The 22,022-nt window shown below is 45.3% G+C and overlaps 2 protein-coding genes and 1 pseudogene across 3 annotated transcripts; 2 read left to right on the top strand and 1 right to left on the bottom strand.

Moving 5' to 3' along the window:
* Window positions 1-918: 918 nt before the first annotated feature.
* LOC117845710 (probable receptor-like protein kinase At2g42960) lies at window positions 919-6,166 on the bottom strand. 2 transcript variants are annotated; one of them, XM_034726772.2, is made up of 8 exons: window positions 6,007-6,166; window positions 5,055-5,752; window positions 4,833-4,937; window positions 2,959-3,081; window positions 2,700-2,870; window positions 2,388-2,517; window positions 1,555-1,764; window positions 919-1,468 (listed from the first exon to the last, which is right to left on the bottom strand). In XM_034726772.2, exons 2-8 carry the CDS (start codon window positions 5,726-5,728, stop codon window positions 1,346-1,348), a joined length of 1,536 nt encoding a protein of 511 aa, XP_034582663.1. In that variant the 5' UTR covers window positions 5,729-5,752; window positions 6,007-6,166; the 3' UTR covers window positions 919-1,345. The 2 variants fall into 2 exon arrangements, with proteins under 2 accessions (XP_034582663.1, XP_034582664.1); XM_034726773.2 differs by having other exon boundaries at window positions 5,055-5,745; window positions 6,007-6,152.
* A 7,360-nt stretch (window positions 6,167-13,526) lies between these two features.
* On the top strand, window positions 13,527-15,242 carry LOC117843259 (uncharacterized). The gene is made up of 3 exons (XM_034723831.2): window positions 13,527-13,978; window positions 14,136-14,269; window positions 14,341-15,242. The coding sequence occupies exons 1-3, from the start codon at window positions 13,634-13,636 to the stop codon at window positions 15,113-15,115; spliced, it is 1,254 nt and encodes a 417-aa protein (XP_034579722.1). The 5' UTR covers window positions 13,527-13,633; the 3' UTR covers window positions 15,116-15,242.
* Window positions 15,243-18,761: 3,519 nt separating this feature from the next.
* On the top strand, window positions 18,762-20,341 carry LOC117843261 (disease resistance protein Pik-2-like; annotated as a pseudogene).
* Window positions 20,342-22,022: the final 1,681 nt, after the last annotated feature.

Below are 22,022 nucleotides of genomic sequence, written 5' to 3'. Positions count from 1 at the left end.
AGTATCACATCGAATGTTCGGATGCTAATTAGGAGAACTAAATATGAGCTAATTATAAAACTAATTGCAGAACCATGTGCTAATTCGCGAGACAAATCTATTAAGTCTAGTTAATCCATCATTAGCAAATGGTTACTGTAGCACCACATTATCAACTCATGGACTAATTAGGCTTAATAGATTCGTCTCGCGAATTACACTCCATCTGTGCAATTAGTTTTGTAATTAGCCTATATTTAATACTTCTAATTAGCATCCAAACATCCGATGTGACGGGTGTTAAACTTTAACACCTTGTTACCAAACAGGCCCTAAGTATAATGACTTATTTCTTAGGATAAATTTTGAATCGAATAATGATTTATTTTTGGGACGGAGGGAGTATATCTTAGCAACGGAAGAATAATGCGGCACGATCATCCCACTAAAATTCCTTAAATCTCGGATTCTGATTCCTAACACCAAGGAAAAACACAAAAGATTAGGCTACGTAGTGATGGGCTGATTCCTTGATGGGCCTGTCAACAGCCTGCTCGCTCCCTGCGCGTTTCCATGGTATGGCCAGGGCCCAAGGCCACTTCATCTCATCTCGCTCTGGAGTCTGAGAGTCCTGGACTCAATAATGAGCACTCTGAAATGGACCAATATAGCATATGCACATATGCTGATCCAAGATAGACTACATACAGTCAAACAAAAAGTAGTGCACTCATTTTAGTTCATTATAAACCAAAGACAGAATTGAATCTCTTGTTACAACCATATATAATCTTATCCTAATCCAGCACATGGTTTCCTAAAGAATCACAATATTCCTATAAACAAGTATTGCAGGGATCAATTAGTGTATATATAACAGGACAGACGGATAGTACAACCAATTTATACAAGTACAGTCTAGTTGGATGTATAGCAGGGTTCCACAGAATTATTTAGCTTGATCAATGGACTAAATAACGAATACTTCATGGTAGATGGTTCAAGTCACTCATCACATTAGGAAAGAGACCATTTTTTTCTACCAGCCGAGGCAAGTCCTAATAACAAAAAGAAAAGAAAGAAAAATTCTGTACATGCTGCTGCTGGACCAAGAGAATAACGAATAGGATTCGCAGCAAGTCTAAATCTCTCAGGGGATCGATCTGGCTCTGCACTCTAAACTGGCTACCACCAAGGAATACCTACAGTACAAAATGCAATGTCCTCTGGAAATGCAATTGCCCTTCCTAACTCTACCAAGTACCAACCATCCTGTGGCCTCAGGCCTGCTCTATTGCATCGACCACCTTCGAGTTATCCACGATCCATCCACCCCGTGCTCAATTCGCTGTGCTCTCATCAGGAGTTAGGACTGCGACCTCGCGGACAGTCCTGACTCTCTTCGATCACTGCTTATCTCGAACTCGCTTGAGCTTGCCTTAGACTCGCTGTCCGCATTGCTGCTGTGGCCCCTCCGGCTCCGACGGTCCTTTGCAGGATTAAAAGACAAGGTTCAGACTTAATGCACAAGAATGGTTGTATCAGGGGGGGTGGTCATCAGAGGAGAAGTGAAACCTCTCGCGACGGGACATCTTCTGCCTCGAGCATCCGTACAACCTGACCCATAGTGGGTCTTTTCTCAGCATCTGGGTCGACACACCGCAATGCCACCAGAAGAGCACGCTTCAGAGCCCGAGTGGCTGGTTTCAACTCCATGTCCGGATCCACTGCTTCCTCAGCTCTCCTCGTGCCAACCATCATTTTGAGCCACTCCACCAGATGCACCTGCCATCCATGTTATAGCTGATTAACATTCAGAGCTGACAAGGCATTGTTGCTTACCCAAAAAAAAAAAACTTGCTATAAAATGGCTACTAGGCATAAAGAGAAAATTCCTTATTTGCCATCGAAATTTACATCGCTTCCTTATTTGCCACTGAAAAAGTTTGGCTTCCTTATTTGCCATCGGCTCAAAAATGCATTCCCTATTTGCCATCAACAGAGTTAAGTTGACACAAAAAGACAGTTTTACCCTTATGATATAGGGACATATTGTTGTAAAATTTGACCGGCTGCATATGCATGGAATCAACATCTTTAAGAAACATTGGGCTGATACAAAGAAAGCAAAACCAGTTGCAATGCAAATTTTACAATGATGTGTCCCAATGTTGGGTAAAACCATCTTTTCATGTCCAACTTAACACTGTTGATGGCATATAGGGAATGCAATTTTGAATAGATGGCAAATAAGGAATTTTCTCAGGCATATATGCAAGATTATCTGTACAGCTGTAATATAGTGTCTCCCACTCCCTCTCCCCAGTCGATAGATGCTATTTTGCTGTGAAACAAAAGGTCACAGTATGGGCTGCTTTACCATGCATGACATGATAGCAGATGCTCACCTCATTAGCAGGTCGAGCATAGTCAACTGGATCCCTCCCAGTCACTGCTTCCAGTAGTAGCACCCCGAAACTGTAGACATCGCTTCTTTCATTTAACAGACCTGTGTTGGCATATTCAGGGGCCACATACCTGAAACAGTAACAAAATAAAAGATGGATAGTTGTTCCATGTGAAGCTCCATAAACCTAATCGCTCCTAAAACATTAAAAACGAAGCTCTCAACTTGTAAATTTTCCTACTGTTAGTGAATATGGCATGTTCCAATTAGTGCGATACTACAAAAATGAAAGAATAACAAGCAAACAACATACCCGAAAGTTCCCATAACTCGAGTTGTGATATGGCTCTTCCCTGCACCCAGGAGCTTGGCCAATCCAAAATCAGAAAGTTTGCCATTGAATTCTTCATCAATTAGGATATTACTTGATTTGATATCACGGTGCACAACTTTTGGTTCTATGGCTTCATGTAAATAAGCAAGCCTGTATATCATCAATTATAAAAAATGCCTTAAATAACTAAGCATATGCATAATAGAAGAGGCAAAGTGATGAGTGGTTCATTTCTTACGCCTTAGCAATTCCAAGAATGATTTTCATCCGGGCTTCCCAAGTAAGAACACCGTGTTGACGCATGGCACCATGAAGCCACTGTTCTAAATTCCCATTATTCACGTACTCATACACAAGCATCCTGGAGTAAGAGGATATGATGAGGAGAACACTCAAATAGATGAAAAAGCTACATATGATGTGACATATGAAACAGATAGATTTTCATAGTTTACATTAACCACTTCAAGTGTTCAACGGAACTGAATCTCGATCGATAATGCAAAATAAACGTTAACAGCATCAAGGTTTTTTTTCAATACCCAAACTAAAATCAAGTGTTCTCGTAGAAAAATGTCTAACACTACCAAGAATCAAAGGCCACTGTTAAAAGCTGAAACCAAGGACAGGAGTATGATTCTTCTGCCTTCAATTCACATAAACTGAATAACTAACACTGTTGTTTACAACAGTTCTCAGCTCATTGCCATGAATATACATTTTCTTTTGTTTTTTGAGAGGTGGAAAAGCATATATCATTAGAAGGCACAGCAACTTGATTCATTTATTTAATCAGATGTGAAGCTAAAATTAGAGAGTAAAAATGTTGCCAAATGAGAATTTTTCTTTAAAAATAAAAATGGTGCCAAATGAGAATTTTTCTTTAAAAATAAAAATGGTGCCAAATGAGAATTTTCTTTCAAAAATTAGAAATCAGGATATCACAACTTTAGTTGTAAAAAGCCATGTAACATGTGGTAGCAAGTAGTAAAGTGCAGCAATATGTGTGACTAACTGGGCTGCCTGGGTTGTGTAGATATGACGCTGCCAAGACGCGTGACTCCTATCATCCACACAACATGGAGTTTAGTTCATCGATTCCATGCCTAAGGCTGGCACCGATGGCCGGCGTGGCCTCAGTAGTCACTAGAAGCCTTTCAATTGCATAAAACCTACACCAACATTGGCTGGCAATGCAACATTGTCAGTTTGGGACACATGGATGAAGGAGATGATCCATGTCCTATTAATTGGCTGGCTTGTGTAGATAGTGCCAAGAGCAGCAATAGAGACAAGATGCTGTGGCCAACCTTCATACATCTCAAATGCCAGACAAGAAGTTATATATGGCATCGATGCACCTCTCCTTTAAATTATCAATTTTGCTTATCTACCAAATTAGTTTCCTTGGAGCATGTTCTCATGGATTTGCTCTGAGATTCATTGATTTTTGTTGTGCCCACAGGGTGCAGTAGTATAAAAGCATACATGGTTTAACATAAAATTCCATGATTCCATTTAAAATATTTAGATACCACAAAAGCATCAGCAGGCACAAACAAATCCAATGAATAATACAGCTGTCAGTGCTTTGTATATCTGCGCAATTTGCTTGGCTGATTGCTATTTCTATGGTGTATTAGAGCTAATCCTCTGAGCAAAGCCCTGTCATACTTAGGGCCCAGTGGTAGGATTAACACGAGACACGGACAGAGTGTAGGAAGAAGGCACATAAAACACCTGTATGATAGGTACTGAGTGGGAGGTACAGAGCAAAATTGGGAAACTAGGCAATGCTAAACTAGTAATATGGGCCAGCATTGTCATATGTTTGCAAACCAGTTTGTCAATAGTACTATAGAGGCAATATTCCCTAATGATTGTGAATTTGTGATCTGATGGATAAAAATCATCCTATTAGAGCACGTGCACCCAAAGTGATGAAGTGTTAGATTTTGTGAGGGTTTAAACTTTAAAGTTCAAGATTTTATCATGAACCTAGAGTGAAATTATATATGTACCAGTAGTCATCCTATGCAAGTACATATATATCATAGTTGAGACAAAAGCTTAGCCACAAAGTCAGTGTGATGAATCAGAAATTAGCTTCACCTGTGGATTCCCTCAACGCAATATCCTAGAAGGCGCACAAGATTCTTATGCCTGACATGTCCAATTGCCTCAACTTCAACCCTGAACTCCTTTTCTGCTTGACCCCTACAGTGACAAATCAAACACAATGAATAGGCTGAGACAATGAAAGAGGGCAGAACAGTATTCGAGTTCTATATGGAAGGTGTCCTTTAGGTAAAAATAAATTTCAGAGGTCCATACATGTTATTAAGAAGCTTTTTTATTGCAACATCAGTCCCATTTATGAGCCGGCCACGGTAAACTACTCCATATCCACCTTCTCCAATGACATTCTCCTTAGAGAACCGATTCGTTGCATGCTCCAAATCCCTCAAAGTAAACCAATGGCCCCAACCCAGATGCGAAAACTCCGGGAGACCAACTAACGGAGATGCAGAGACAGTTGCATACTGAGGATACTGCCTCCTAGCATTGCCCGAGCTGCCCTCATCGCCAGAATACGAACTCCCAGCCCTTTCACAGTGGTACGCGGAGCTGCATTGGCTCATATTATCAGCATCACTCGACTTGCTCCTGACCAAGTGCGCCAACATTTTCCCCGAATCCTTTTCGTAGTGCTTCTCCTGCACTGCCACTGCCAGCGCATGGCTTTCTTGCACTTGGAAGCTTTGAACCACAGCATGCTCACGCACTTCGTCGACCGCAATCTCCTTGGAGACATCCGGAATCTGAGACACCGGAATCTTGTCGAATGACTTGCTCGGCTTCCTCCGGTGCACAGACCAGAAGCACAGGAAGCCTAGGATAAACAAGATTACAACCCAGATACAGATGCCAATCACAATCCATAGCCTCAGGCCGAAAGGCGGCGTCCTGGAAGATAGCTCTGCCCTCAAGATTTCCGCAGCGGACATCTTTATTCCTCAGCAACCTACGCACTAGCAGCAGTAACGTAGTGTTAATTTAGCACTTCACCAAAAGACGGAAACGAAGACAAGCTCTTCACCAATGGACGGAAAACAAGACAAGCTAAAACTAAGACAAGAACAAGGGTAATTTCTGAAAAACTCGAAGCTAGTAGGTATTACTCAATCGGGTCAGATCCGAATACAAGTAGCTCGCATTAAGGTTTGAGGCGCTCGATTTCGCAGAGAGGGAAGGGAAGGGAAGGGAAGGGAAGGAGACCGTGTACCTGGTGGACGCTCGTCGCCGGCGAAGGGCCTGACGAAGACCTGGGCGAAAGGGCGGCGCGCTCGCCCGGTCCGCCGCCGCCAGGAAAGGAAGCCCACTAGAGAGGAGTGAGAGTGAACGGGAGAAAGGAAAAGGAGAGGAGGGGTGAACGCGGACAAAAGCCGAGTAATCCTCTGCAGTTGCAAGGCAATGGCAACGTGTGGCGTTCTCCCCAATCTAAGCCATCCACATCTAAATCAATGGTTACGGGTAGGACTCCATCACGCATCAGCCGTCAAACTTTGAGCTTTGTTCTTCTCACCTCCTGCAATCGAGGCGACTGAAAATGAGATGCTTCTCATACGATCAAACTTTAATTGAGCTTTCTTTTTAGACTTGTTACAGGATAGTATGTATATATATAATCGATGTGATTGAATGCGCACGTTTTCCCTCTTTAGCGCTATTGTTATTTCTAGGCTTGAAAAAATCACCAGCCAATAAGTTGGTTTGACGGTGAGGAGGTAAGTCAGCCAGAACATTGCTAGCCACATGTCACAGAGGATTATTGGATGGACTGAGTTGGGACGAGAAGCAATGGCGATGCAGTTTAGTGAAGTAACAGACAACAATGACACATAGTCGAAGATGGTAAAAGACAAGAAAGGAATTCAATCCAACCTATCTTAGAGGAAAAGAAACGACATCGGATAAAAAAAGAGTCTACGAATAAGTCACACGATTTAGGCCGTAGTGCCTTCCAAGGCGAAGCATCCTCAATGTGAACCAAAACCAAAAGAAAGCTGGGATTTTTGGCTCAGATCATCTGCTTAGTTAACATGTGAAAAGTCCTTTGATGCCGCCTAGAGGGAGGTGAATAGATGTTTCTAAAAAATTAAACACAATACACAACGGATAGTACAAACCCGGCTCAGCCGGGTCAAGTCGGCTCAGCCGACTTTGACTTGGAGCGCCGGGTGGTGAGCTGACTTTGTCGTGCGGGCACTAGTTCAAAACCGGCTCACTTGATTCAACTTAGCTCAGCCAACTTTGAACTGGCGCAGCTGAGAAAATGATTTCAAAAACCACAAAGATTTAGCCAGTAAAATTTAGATCTACGAGTTGCCACGACCTTATGAGGATGTATACTTATAGATCCGTGGAACACTTATACTTAAATCACACTCAATAAAGAGATCGTGCTATGAGTCCTAAAGTCAACTAGAGCAAGAATATGAATAAGATGAACTACAAGAATTCAGAACAACCAAACTGAGAGTGGAGACACGTCGATTTGTTTACCAAAGTTTGGCTACTTCCACGGAAGCACCTACTCTCAATTGAGGGGCTCAGTAGCTTTTGAGCCGGGTCTCTTTCAACCCTTTTCTTCACTTCAATATCTTGATCTTTTACCTTGCGGAAGGCAAGATCGATGCCTTCACAAACTTCCCGTAGCTCACCACAAAGTTTGGGAGCTCATGAGCAATGCCTAGCCGTCTAGGAGGCTTCACCTCCAAAAGTAACAAATGCTTCACGAATTTCTTGATGAAGTCCACAAGTGCTCAAGGATGGGAATGGCTCACTCTTACTTTCAATCACCCAATTTTTCACTCTCTCAACCCAACTCGCAAGATTTCTCAAGGGAACTCACAAAGAGAGAGTGGGGAGAGCTCTAATGGCCTCCAGAGGTGTGTTCTTCGTGTTAGAGTGGCTACCAAAGAAGGAGGGGGTGAGGGGGTATAAATACCTGCAGCCCCCGAAACTAGCCGTTGGTATACAAACCCAGCTGACCCGACCTGCAAAGGTCAACCAAAGTCAACACCAACCTCAAAAATATCTTCAAAGACGAACTAGTCAAAGTTAATTCAAAACCGGCTCACCCGATAATGTCGGCTGACCCGGCTTTGAATGGACACCAGCACGACCAGAGCAGCGCACAACCTAGTGCAGCAACTCAAAGTCTGACCCGAGTCATCTCGGCTCACCCAACTTGACAGCATGGAGCCAACTTAAAATGGTCATAACTTTTCGTTCCGGAACCCAATTTAGGTAATTTTGGACTCTATGAAAAGCTTATTCAGAGAACTATCCAACCCAAGCAAGAACAAGCACCAAGATAGACAAGTGTATGTGTTGTGCTAAGTGTTTCTCTCAAGTTAGCACTTGGGTTTTGTTAGTTTGAGCACCTGAGACTAGTCAAACCATTCAATGTCATATCCCTCTTGATAGAGCGGCATATCTGTACTCAAGATTAAAGATAAAATCTAATTCAACCACTTGAGAAAATTGAGTCTTGCCACTTTTCTTCAATTCTCACTTCATGAGGGTGCAACCTATCTTTCTCTTGAGCACACCATCCTTGAGCTAGTGACTTAAAATTTTCCATCGTATATGACCAAAGTCACATTCTCCAATCCTTAAGTCACTCCATTTTATCAACCATAATAGATTAGATGCATTACATTGCTTCCCTCGGTAAGACTTAGATATGATACTTCGAAACTCCCCGGATACTAGCCACTTCACCTTAGCAAAATGCACATGGTCCAAGCCGTCGCTTAACCAAAGCTTGCTTAGTCCCTCGCTCTAGTATCTCACTTGATTTCTTCACCTATTATTGCCACTTTGAGTTTAGCTTTGCTTTTGACATCAACAATGAATTCTCATTTGAAATCCTCTTCAAATGCTTATTCTTGATTGATAATAAAATGTCCCATGAATTGCAAGCTTCCAATAATTGAGACCGATATGTAACCCATAAGCACAAGTCTCTATCTATATCATGTACACAAAGTCTTGCAATGTCCATTTGTAAATCTCAATATTCTTTAGTTAATGATCCTTTTACTTATCAATCAAACTATCACACGGTTTGAAGGCTTATAGATCAATCATGATAACATATCCTCAATTGCACTTTACTCTTGCTTGTCATTGATCATACGTTTGCATCACGGGATCATATACTTGCTTGCTATCTTCATTGTGAGCCATATAATACACATTCAACTTATGAGATAATATCACATAAAAAATGAGAATAAAATCCTTCTTACAATCTTAAACAAACAATTGTCCTTTAATTATTTTATCATTAATTCATCAAAACCCACTTAGAGGCTTAGATGCACTTTCAACATGGGGTAGAGATGAAATGGCAAGAAGATGCTAGCTGGCTCCAAGGAGAGGAAGGCAATGCTAGGATGGATGGGCAGGGAGGAGAGAAAGGAGAAATCGTGCAGCGAAAGGAGGTAGAATCACGTTGCTATACTAAGTGCAGAGAGAATCGCGAGGCAATAAAACAAAACAATTGTATACGGGAATGCGGATGGCCAGCGCATGGTAGCTAATTTGGATGTTCTTTATGCAAGGTTCAGATAGTCTTCATTATTTTTTGCATTGAAAATGTAGACACATATAGCGACGATGAACATGTGGTTACATATTTACAAGTCAAATTCATAGTATATTTAACTAACACCCATAATAAGTATTTTAATAATTTTATTAGAAATGAAAAAAAATAAGTGAGCAGTGCCCCTTCCAAGTCCGAAGTCAAATAATAATTTAAATGCTCATATAAAAAGAAAGTTAAGGCGTGAACAAAATAATGCATGGCTTTGCAGTACATTATATATTTTGTTAAGAACATAATATTTAGGGCTACAATGTGATGTTTGACGCGGTCGAGTGCGGTAACATGGATGCGTATACAAAAAAATCCGAAAAAATTTGATAGGCTCGAGGAAATCTTATATGTATTTGTGAGAACTTAGTGCAGCCACAATGGGGAAGTATATGGGCTGGCTCACCACAATGGAGCATGACGGTAAGAAATGAAATAGCTAAAGGTAGCCATAGCGCTATGACCTAGCCATATGGAATAAAGTAATATTTCTCTCTCATCTTCTCTCCTGTACCCAGCGGAAGCTCAGGGCAGTTGAACTGCCGCGGTTGCTCGGATCGATGTCGCGCGGCCTCCTTGTGCTCGCAAGCTCATATAGGCCGGTTGGTCTAGATACATTGTTGCTGCCACGCTGAAGTACATTTCATAACTTGATGATACATTTTCATCCATGTCATCACGTGGCTAAGGTGGAGTTCAAGGCTGCACTCTACCGGGTGCACGGAGCTATAAAAGTTGGGCTTTGCCGCAGGGATGACAGAGAGCAACACCGACGCAGGCGAGGAAAAAGGCTTTGGGCACCACACAGCTCGCTCACTGCTCACGCACACGCAGCGTGCTGTGCGCACGCAACCGACGATCAAACGGTCCACGCGCAGCGGAAATGACAAGAAGGCCCATGGTTCGCAACGGCTAGCTCCCGCCTCCCGGGTTGACGTTGTTGGCTGGCTTCCTGGGCTCCTGGCTCGGCGGTCGGCTTGGCGCAGGATGCTGCAAGTTGTTTCCATCCACAAGTTTAATCCGGACTACGAAGCGAAGGGGAACACGCATGCAACAGAGCAAGCGCAGCATGCAGAGGCAGGTGGGCACCACTCACAAGTCTGCATGGGACACGTGTCGCAACAATATAGGAAGGGGTTGGATGGGTGGGTAAACGAGTTTCAAACTTCAAACGATCTTTTCTCTTAAATCCTGTATTCAATTTTAAATCCGTTTGAACCATAGTGTTTGTTAGAATTAATGTAATAAAATTAGATCCAATATATTATTTTATATTTTTATTTTTAATATTTTAACATTTCAATATACTAGTTCAACATTTTCAATATGTTGTTTTCAACATTGTTTATATATTATCTCAACATTTTTCAAAAAAAATATTGAGTTAGTTTTTTTATAAATTTTTAAAAAATGTTGAATATGTTTTACAGGATTTAGATTAAAAAACAAAAGAAAAATAAGAACGAGGCTTATTCTCCCTCTCTAGTGATAAAACGGGGATGCAAGTGAGTACGTGACAACTGATAAGGAGCATCGGCAGCTTGCTGCTTGCTTCTCTGCTAGAGTGCACTACCCGCTGCTGTTTGCTTTTGGGCCGTAAGCGACTGACCGCATATGGCTTATTGCTTTTGGGCCGTAAGCGACTGGATAGATGGGCTGTGATGGACCGCATATGGCTTGTGCAGCTTCCGGAAGCTACATAGGGACCCCTGCTGCACAGGCTGGAGTAGAGTTCATGCTGACTCGTTACCGGCTGGAAAAAATGGTGAGGAATGCATGAGGGTGTTCGGTTTTCCTGCCACATTTTTTCATGCCTATTTTTAAGCAAGTTTGATCAAGTTGGGAACAGTTTGATTGGACAACTAACATTTAGCAAGATTTTTTAAGCTTCACATGTTATAGAAACAAAAAGTATGGCAAGATTTCTTTTGCCATGGTAAAGTGTGGCTTCAAATTTCTTTACCACACTTTTTTAGCTCGCCACACTTACCAAAGGTTAATTTAGCAAATGGTGGCTAGCAACCAAACATGTTGTATTATTTAACAGGATCTGATCTATAAAATGCAAATTTATGGATAATTTTTTTCTAATTGCATATGAATCTATTATTTGAAATATATGAATTAACTTCCCATCAATTACTAGCTTCCATCGCATTATGATGTCAAGTTCGATGAACCTCACCTCTTGGAGCCTAGAGAGGCACCTCATCTTCCTCTCACACGTGCAAAACATTAATACTCTCAGGTAGTCTTGTTCAGGAGACCTCTCTCTTTTCTCCCTCACTGTTTTTTTGCTGCAACCTTGCATTCCCATCGTTAGCACTGCGCGCACAGTTCTGGCAAGAGCAAAGCCTCCGTAACCATGATCGTCACTGAAGATCCTCCAGAACCACGACTACTCGCTCCCTGTTCGACTACTTCCTCTACGTCCTGGTAGGCGAACGACTATTTAATCTACGTCCGGCCGAATGACTACTTTATCTACGTCCAGTCGAACAACTACATCCTGCTAATACTACAATAAGGCCATTTGAGGGACTGTACTGCATTCCTCTTACTGCATTAGCTTGTACGACGACATCAATTGAGGTCACCCCACGATTAGTATGACTAATCCAGGTGGTAACGGCGTATCGATGCCTCCGGCACTAGCTCCGCCCTAGGGTACATCCTGAACCTCTTTTGGTTCCGTTTGTTCTTGTTTATTGGGAGATTAAACTTGAACACTTACACATATCATGCTGTCACTGAGTCACTCAACATATTCATGATAATATTTTACATGGTTAATTTTAAAATTAAAATGTACTGACATATACCTAAATTTCTAACATATTTCATTGATAAAAAAAGATACATATACACACTACCAGAAAATAGATGGTTCATGTCGACCATGGATAAAGACATACATGAAGAATCTTCCATGATTTGTAGATCTGCATGCATGCATGGAAGATAATTACTATTTCACAAGTAACAAATCTTTTTTGTTTTTTATTTTTTAAATTGATTTATCCCTAAAAAATCTGGTGGCTCGGCTTCAGTTGAGATCTTACCTCCTACAAGGTAACGTGAGTACCTTAGCATAACCTCTCAGTAATAAGTTTTTACACAAATTTGTGTTATTAGACTCATGCAAAAAAAAATTTATGGCTATGGTTACGTATACTGTAAATGCTATATTGATCGAGCCTTGTGTTAACCAACGAAATACGCCATGTAATTAAATTTCAAAGGAGGGAGCAGCAAATGTTTTACTTTTGTAACACTATATTTCAGGATAGATCTACTCTTATCATTTTCGAACATCTTTAATTGACACCTAGAGAGCGTAATTTATAACCAACCATTATTTTTTGAATTGTTGACTTGAAGGCAACCCCAAAGTGAGTCTTAATTATGGATAGGGTAGTATTTCGTCTGATGGTAGTAAGGCACCGACAACATGCAACATCTCGATGAGCAACTGGTTTTGATCAGGCTGGGGATTAGATTAGCCATATAGTCAATCATCAACCGTCTTGTTTCCTTCAGGACGTGAGGCAGAGGGAGAAACGTTAAACCATCGCGTGCAGTGCAGTGCAGCCGTGCGGGACTCGCGCCTGCGATGGCGGATCGATCTAGCTGCCCGGCGCATCGCATCGCATGGGCGTCAGCGTCAGTGGCTCACATTCATCGGGCGTGACTGCAACTGCAACCCGACGACCCCGGCCGGCGAACTCTGTCCTCCGTCCGAGGAAGGATCATCCTGGAGCAGCTTCTTCACCCACGCACGCTGCCGGTGGCGCCGGCGAACCACTGCCATGTGTAGTGCCCGTGGCCGGCGGCAGTCAGAGGTGGCCCGTTCCTGATCCTTCTTACCGAGCTTTGGATCCACCTTCAGTATCCTCAGCACACATTGGCCAATCAAATTCGTCCGCTTCTTCTGCTGCATTTGAGAATGAGAGAGAAACCGTGAAGCCTGGCCCAATAACACTAACAGGCCTAATTGATGAGTTGAGCCTTTTGCCCACGCAGGAAATTTGGGCCCAGCAAAGCCCACACTCGCGTCTTCGACGTAACACGTGTCCCCACTGCCCCCCGCGCAACGTCTCTTTCTCTCCCTCCTTCCGCAGACACACTCCAACGGTCAAATCATCCCCCACAAATCTCCCCCTTTCTCTCTCCAGAAAAATCTGCGGACGGAATCACACGCGCCGGCGGCGCAGAGAGGAGAGAGAGAGAGAATCCAGAATCCATGGCCAGGAGGGGAGGCTGGAGGCCGAGGAGGAGGAAGGCCTCGTCCTCAGCGGCGGACGGCGACGGCGATGCCGGCGGCGCGGCGGAAGGCGGGCGCCCGCCACCGAAGGGACAGGGGGCCGCCACAGCTGCCGGCGGCGGGTTCTTCTGCTGCTACCTGCTCCGGTCCCTGTGCCCGCGCAGCAAGAGCCGGACGTACATCGGGTTCACGGTGAACCCGCGCCGGAGGATCCGGCAGCACAACGGCGAGATCGCCAGCGGCGCGTGGCGGACGCGCCGCGGGCGGCCGTGGGAGATGGTGCTCTGCATCTACGGCTTCCCCTCCAACGTCGCCGCGCTCCAGGTACGCCCTGCTCCCGTTCTTGCATCGCAGCCTCGAACCGATTGGGATTTGAGAGCTCAAAAGATCCCCTTTTTTTTTTTCCCGGGTCGTGAGCGCGGTTGCTCTGTTCTTGCTGATCTAACTGAAAAGCCCTGTTTCTCTGTGTCCGCTTGTGCAGTTCGAGTGGGCGTGGCAGCACCCGGCGGAGTCCCTCGCCGTGCGCAAGGCCGCGGCCGAGTTCAAGTCGCTCGGCGGCATCGGCAACAAGGTCAAGCTCGCCTACACCATGCTGAACCTCCCCTCATGGGAAAGGTAAGAAAAGCCACTTCCTTTATTCTTTATTGGATGGTGTTGATGTGAAGTGCGATGTTTCTATGTTTCAGCTTGAACCTGACGGTGAATTTCTTCTCCTCGAAGAACACCAAGTTCACCGCCGGCTGCCCGTCGCTTCCGAGCCAGATGAAGACTGTCGTCTGCGCGATGGAGGATCTGCAGTGCAGTCCCGAGGGCCCCTCATCTGAGGACGACGACTTAAGCCAGGATCCTCAAGACCAGCAAGAACAGTCTGATTCGCCTCTCCAAGATGACGAACACTCTCAACATTGTTGGCAGCAACCGTCTGATTCACCTCTCCGATACGAACACTCTGAACTTTGTTGGCAGCAACCGTCCTCTGATGAAGATGAACAGTCTGGACATTGTTGGCAGCAACCGTCCTCTGATGAAGATGAACAGTCTGGACATTGTTGGCAGCAACCGTCCTCTGATCAAGCGCAGCCAATGGTTGGGCAAACAGGAATTGCAGGACCTGATGTTGAGGAAGCCATTGACGGGTTTGGTCCAAGAAAATGGAGCGAAATCCTTGACATAAGAACAGAAGTGGATGAACCAAGAACATCGCCTCGATGTTCCTTGAGCCTGAGTGGCGATGATTGTGGAACAGCCATGGAAGATGAGCCAGGACACCTGTCCCCATTGCTGATGTTCGGTGCTGCTGGTTCAGATGATGGTGGTGGCCATATCCTCGATGGAAGTGCTGATGTGGTGGACCTGGTTACCCCAACCCCTGTAGGCCGGCTGCGGAGAAGAGGCTGCGTCGCCAGCGTTTGCCCAAAGATCATTGATCTGACGTCATCACCTGTTGTTATTCAGTTGTAGTGCCTTGCTGCATTCCAGATTTCCAGTGTGCTGAACCTATCTTGTAATAGTTACTCCTGCATTGTTACATGATGAATAAGTTAAAGAGTGTATGTTGTATAATTACGGGAGAAAGAGCATTCTTTTACGAGGATCTTGCAATTGGTGGTATGTTACTCAGCAAGGCATATGAGGGAGTGGAAGTACCTGGCATATTTTCCTTGAAAGAAATCGGATCATCGATGTTGTGAAAACAAAGATGGAGCATGATTGTTCTCCGAAAATGGTAATTTTCTTTTACGAGTTGCTTGCCGTGCCCAGCTTTTCAAGTCACTCAGCGGCGTCGGCAGCAAGCCCAAGCTTTCTCATAATGTCGTTTTCTTTATCGGTTCTCAACTTCATTACAAGTTGGTGGTTTCACAGAATTGCAACAAAAGCTTACTACTAACAGCGGTCCCGTGGTGAGATCCAAAAACCTTTGTTCTTCTGATAGTCCAGTTTTTCTTGAGTGGAACAATTTTCCTTCCCAGGTAGAACATTTCGTTCTGGAACCTTTTTTTCCCTCCAAAACAACTTCATCCTACATATAATAGATAAAAACATGTACTGATATTATGGATTTATAAAATATGCAGTGTACAACTGATTAAATATGATTGTTATGTTTTATGGTACATTTGCAATGTAAACATCTATTGGAGTGGTGCTGCTAAATTCTATATCATGGATGTAATTATCTGTTGGAGTGGCACTGCTAAATTCTGATTCCTATATTTTCAATCATGGTTCATCCATGAGGGTCCCAAAAACACCTTCATCCTACATATAATAGAAAAAAATTATACTGATATTTTGAATTCATAAATCTTATACTGATATTATGAATTCATAAAATATGCAATGCTCAAGTGATCAAATATGATACTCCCTCCGTCCCAGAATATAACTACGTTTAGATTTTTTCGAAGTCAAATATTTTCAACTTTGACTGCGAATTGAGAAATAATCACATAGACTAATAACATAAAAATAATGTTAGTAGATTTATCATGAAACCAGATATTATAATATGTAACATTTTCTATTTGAAAATTTATTTTTAGAGGTATTGTTGGTCAAAGTTAAACTGATTTGATTTTTGAAAAAGCTAAACGTAGCTATATTTTGGGATAGAGGGAGTAGTTATGTTTTATACTAGTTTGACTATGTAAACATTTATTGGAGTGGCACTGCTAAATTCTATCATCTTTGTAATTTTCCTTATTCATATAACCCAAGTACCCCATTTAGCTAATAGGCAGTTAGAATCCACCACAAGAGAGGTCCAGCGTACCAGGTGCTAACACTCATCATGGAAGCAAACTTGTCACTACCAGAGAAATGGCCTTTCGTCCAACCCCTTAGTGCCGGTTGCAATTGGACCCGGTACTAATGTGAGCATTAATACCAGGCCTAAGAGATAGTTCCCGAGATGCCCCATGACCCACTTTAGTACCGGGTGGAGCCTCCACCCGGTACTAAAGGCCCACAGGCACTTTAGTATCGGGTGGGAGCTCCACCCAGTACTACCCTTTAGTGAAGCTCCCACCCGGTACTAAAGCTCCCATTTGCCACCTCCCCCCTCCTCTCTCTCTCTCTGCCGCTTCTTATCCATCCATCCATCCGTCTCCCCCCCTCCTTTATCTCTCTCTCTCTCTCTCTCTCTCTCTCTCTCTCCCTCTCTCTCGGCACCCTCACCCTTCCTCTCCTCCTCTGCCTCCCCTCCCCTCACCCCTCCGCTCGCCCCTCACTGGCAGTGAGGAGCAGCGGTGGGGCGAGGCGAGGTGAGGCGGCGGTGGCAACAGCGGGCGCGCGGCAAGGAGGGCGAGCGGGCGGGGGCGGTGGGATCGGCGGCGGGGCGGGAGGGCGGTGGCGGCAGGGGGCGGCGGCGGGGTGGGGGTGGCGAGGGCCGTCGGGAGGACGAAGGGCGGCGGGGCCAGCAGGAGGGCAGTGTGGGTCGGGCCGGTGGGAGGCTAGATTTTTTTAATACTTTTTAGTACCGGCTATTTGACCCCTTTAGTACCTTTAGTATCGAACTAGTAGTAACAGTTACGAAACCGATATTAAGGGGGTTCCCAACCAATACATAAGGCCATTTCCCTAGTAGCGGGTGGTACAACCCTATAGGCTCCCTCCCTTGCTCCATTCCTGGATCAGCCAGTGTGAACTGATGGAACATAATTGGCTTTGAGGTGCCCACCTTGGAATCATAATCAGCTTTAGCTAGGGTGACGCTTTAAGCTACACTCTTCTTTTGTAGATATCACTATGGTTTGCCGGAGCGTGTTGTCAAGTTGATGTCCACAAAAGCTATATTCCTTTAGCAATTATTGCTAGTTTGCTCCAACCTTCACCCCAAGGCAAAGGGCAGCAAGGGAAACAGCCTCAGTCAGCTCCACTCTCCTTTGGATGGTCGCCGCTGCTGGCAGCTGGGTAGGAGACAGCGAGAGATCAACCAGCAAGATGGCTCCACTGGATGGCGTCGAGTCTTTTCAGTAGAGGGACGCACAGGTTAGCACGATTCCTTGCATCTCAGTTCTTTATTTATTTTTTGGATGCACATTTCCTCCGAAACAACATGAGTTTACTTGGATTTCCTCTGGATTATTTCCCAATGTTTCCTTCGCTTCAGAATCTTGTGCTAGATTAAACAAGGTAACGTTAGAGAGGTTATGTAGACTCTTTTCTTTTTATACTACTTCTACGGTGTAAATGGTAACTAAAGCGGAGTGTAGACATGTGGTGATGTTTTAGTTCAGCAGGTATTTTGTTTTATATTTGTGTACCTATAATATTTTCTGCATGATGATAATTTTTGTTTACTTAATATATTAGTCGATCGTGATAATCTTTACATCTATTGCCATATGGTTAGCTACTGTTTACAACCTTTCATTGTTTAGTCTCCCACTACTAGGGAAATGGCCTTTCATCCAGCACCTTTATACCGATTGGAATTGGACCTGGTACTAATGTGAGCATTAGTACCGGGCCTAACGACTAGTCTCCCAGGCCGGCCTCGTAGTCCCCTTTAGTACCGGGTGGCACCCGGTACTAAAGGGGTCACGAGTACATTTAATTCGCGTCTCTCCTCTCCCCGGGGTAGCTTATCTCTTTCCCTCTTCTCTCTCACGATAGCTTATCTCTTTCTTCTCTCTCACGCAGGAGGCGGCGGGAGCGGCAGCGGGGGCGCGGGAGGGCGGGGGCGGTGGGGTGGGAGGGTGGGGATAGGGTCGGTAGCGGCCGCGGGAAGAAGGGCGGGTAGGGGTGGCGGTAGGAGGGAGATGGCTTGACGGCGGCGAAATCGGTGGTGAGCTCCGGTGGCTGAAGCTTGGGCGGGACTGTGAAGAGGGCGGGTGAGCTTCCGGTGGGGTCGTTTTGGTACTTATCCGGAGCGGAGAAGGTCGGGAAGGGGGTCCTCACCGTGGGGTGTTGATGGTTGGCGGCAGAATAAGGGAGGGGTCACAGCGGCGCTGTGGTCGGGCGAGGAGTGGCTGGGGTGCTCGGAAGGGTGTCACGGAACGGCGGGTGAGCAGGCGGGTGGGGGCGGGAGTGGCGGGCGGGAGGGATGCCGGGGGCGGCGGTGGCAGGGGGCGGGTGGGCGGGCATGGGAGGCTGGGGGTGGGGGCTGGGATTTCTTTTTTTATTTTTAATAGCCATTTAGTACCGGTTATTTGAACCGATATTAAATACCCCCTTAGTACCGAACTAGCAGTACCGGTTGCGAAACCGGTAACCGGTACTAAGGGGTTCCAACCGGTACAGAAGGCATTTCTCTAGTAGTGCTCCCTCCCTGGCTTTGAAGCGTACACCTTGGAGTCGTATTCATGCTAAAGCTAGAGATATGGATCAACTGCTTTAGGGTGCCCCCACAAAAAAAGGTGTCACCACTTTGGGTTGCCGGAGCACGTTGTGAAGTTGACATCCAAAAAAGATATATTTCCTAAGCAATTATTGCTAATTGCGTCTGTCTTCACTCCAAGGCAATGGGCAGCAGCATCAGCTGCACCCTCTAGGGGGGGAAAAGAACTTGGCTTGTCTCTCAGCTGCGAGGTACGGTGGTGAGGTCAGTCACAGCCGCTGGCAGCTGGCTAGGATTAGCACGGTGAGAAACCCACCAGAGAGATGGCTGCACTGGATGGTGTCGAGGCTTTTCAGTAAAGGGGACGCAAAGGTCTGCATGATTCCATCCAGGTAAGCTTTCCCTTGCATCCCAGTTCTTTACTTATTTTTTCCCAATGTTTCCTTCGCTGCAGCATCTGAGGCTAGATTAAACAAGGTAATGCTCACTAGTATGTCTGCGTTCAATAATCGATCTAGTTTTGGTTTGATGCTGGAATCCAATGTTTGATCGCCTTTAATTTTGTCTTCCGCATGGTTTTCTGCTTTGTTTATTCAGGAGTTCAGTCGGCTGTAAATTAGTTATTCAAGGTGTGCAGAGATTCCAAAGTTGTGTACGCAAGAAGTGCTTTCCACAAAAGAAGCTGGGCCAAGATGGACATCACCACAGGGGCAATGAACACACCCTCCTCCCAAGCTTACGGAGCTGGTGGTGGGTGAATACAACCTGCAGAAAGGTGTCAAGGGAGAGATTTAGGAACTCGAGAAAGAGCTGACATGCATAACCGCAGCCCTCCGCAAGGTGTCTAAGGTGCCGGCAGACCAGCTTGATGAGCAGATCAAGATCTGGGCCGGTGATGCGAGGGAGCTATCCTATGACATCGAGGATGCTGTCGACACCTTCATGTTGCGCGGCAAGGGGCATGAGCATACCAAGTCATTCAGCTTCAAGGAGCTCATTGCTAAGACCACCAATTTGTACAAGAAGGCCAGGACTAACCATAAGGTCCATAATGTTATCAAAGACATCATGGACCAGGTCAAGAAGGTTAGTGAGCACCGTAATAGGTACAAGGTTGACAACATTGCTGCCAGGGCAACTTTGGAGCCTGTTGATCCTCGCTTAGAAGGTATGTACAGGAAGGCAACTGAGCTTGTTGGTATTGATGAGCCAAAGAATAAGATAGTCAAGAGACTTATGGATGAGGACAGCTCTTCGTTGCAGCAGCCAAAGATTATTTCTATTGTTGGATTCGGAGGCTTGGGGAAGACAATTCTTGCCAATTCATTGCTACATTGTCACATCCTGAAATTTTTGAATTTCAGGAGGTGATTAAAAAGAATAATTAAATAATGATTTTCTCATAATTTAAAAAATTTTCCAACATTTATTTTTTTTCTTTACAGGAAATTTAGTATAGGAAAAATAATTATTTATTTTTCTAAATTAAATAAGGTTGTTCCATGTGTTGCATTCATGCCGATGTATTTTGGTGTTTCATGAGTGCAAATATTTTAAAAAACGAGTATAGATAATGATTAGATTCTTTCGAGAATTTTCCAGCATTTCCTGGAATTTATTCTCATTTTCTAAGAGCTAAATCCAATTTTTGGAAGGATCTAGAATCCTTTTCACGAGCTCCGAGTATTTTATTTGAATTCCTGTGTTCTAGTCTATCTCTAGGAATTTTCCTGAAATTTTTGGGATTTTCAGAGTATTTTTTTCGTAGCTTAAATAAATTATCTAGATTTTCTGGATTTTTATTTACACGGGAAATGATTACTGAAAAAAGGGAAAACCTCCTAACGGGCCGATCCCGTGGGCCCGACCCGCGTCAGCCGTTCCGGCCCGTCCCAGCCGGCCCGCTCAGACCCAGCCCATCTGGGCCTAACACCGAGCGGCCGGGCTCACCTGGCGCCGCCTGCTCTTGGCGTCGTGCCACGCACGCTAGGGTGCGCCCCGCGCCTATAAAACTTGTTGTCCCGGGCGCCCGCGATTCCCTGCTGCATCGCCACCACCTGCGCCACGCTCGCCCCCGCTCGCCTCGCGCCGCGCGTCGCCACCTGGCCTGCGTCGCACCACCGCCGCCATCCAGCCTCCTGCGCCGCGCCGCCTTGCGTCGCTGCCTCCCCAGGCCGTCTCGCGCGCTCCTGCGCCTAGCGCTGCCGCCGAGCACTACAGCCGCGCGAGCCGCCCCGACCCCGGCCACCACCGCTGGCAAGTCTGTCCGGCCAAGTGGATAGGTGAGGAAGAAGATAAGCCCTTTTGTGGTTTAGACCCCGAGAAAAGTCATAACCCCGAGATCTAGTTTAAGTTTGTAATGCGTTTAAGCCCTTAGTTTTCGCAGTTAAGCCCCTAAATAGATTAGATCCTTTCAACCTAGCCTAAGCCATGATGTTTAACAAATCTAACACTATCCTTTGGGCTTTTTGCGAGCACTGTCCCTGGCAGGTGGTGGCGTGGGGGCGTGGCCGCGTGGTCGGCGGGGCCACGGGGGGTAAGGGCGACCAACGAGGCGGCGACCTGGCGGGTGGCGGCGGCGGGGCGCACGGCCGACGGGGGTGCGGGGCCGGGGGTGAAGGCGAGTGCGAACGGGAGGCGCAGGAGGCGGCGCGGCGTGACGAGTGCGGACGGGAGGCGCGTGGGCAGCCAGACAGTGCTAGGTTCCGACCTGCTGGGCTCACCTCGCGTCGGGGTGGGCTAATAGGCTGCTTGACCTTTTTATGACATTTTTATAAAACTTGTTCCCAATTTTTTTAGGCCTCGCCCCGAGCTGCAGCCCGGGGCCCAAATCCGCCCCTGTTACATTTTCCACGAGATCTATTGACAAGTTGGTGCTAAACTCAAATAGTTTTATAACTATTCATCCATGCGTGTCAGGAATAATTACTTTCAGCATCATGTACGTTTTATTGTAATTGAGGACGGATTATCAGCGTGACCTACTTTGGACATTTCATCCACATGCTGTATCAAGCTATTCAATTCGGAGGATCGAGACTGAATTAATGTTTTTCTTTCATAAGGAATTAATGTTTGATATAAACT

The sequence above is a fragment of the Setaria viridis genome, chromosome 2, assembly GCF_005286985.2.
Source record: "Setaria viridis chromosome 2, Setaria_viridis_v4.0, whole genome shotgun sequence".
Lineage (NCBI taxonomy): Eukaryota > Viridiplantae > Streptophyta > Magnoliopsida > Poales > Poaceae > Setaria > Setaria viridis.
Note: the sequence above shows the minus strand (reverse complement) of the source record. Positions and strands in the feature narration are given on the sequence as shown.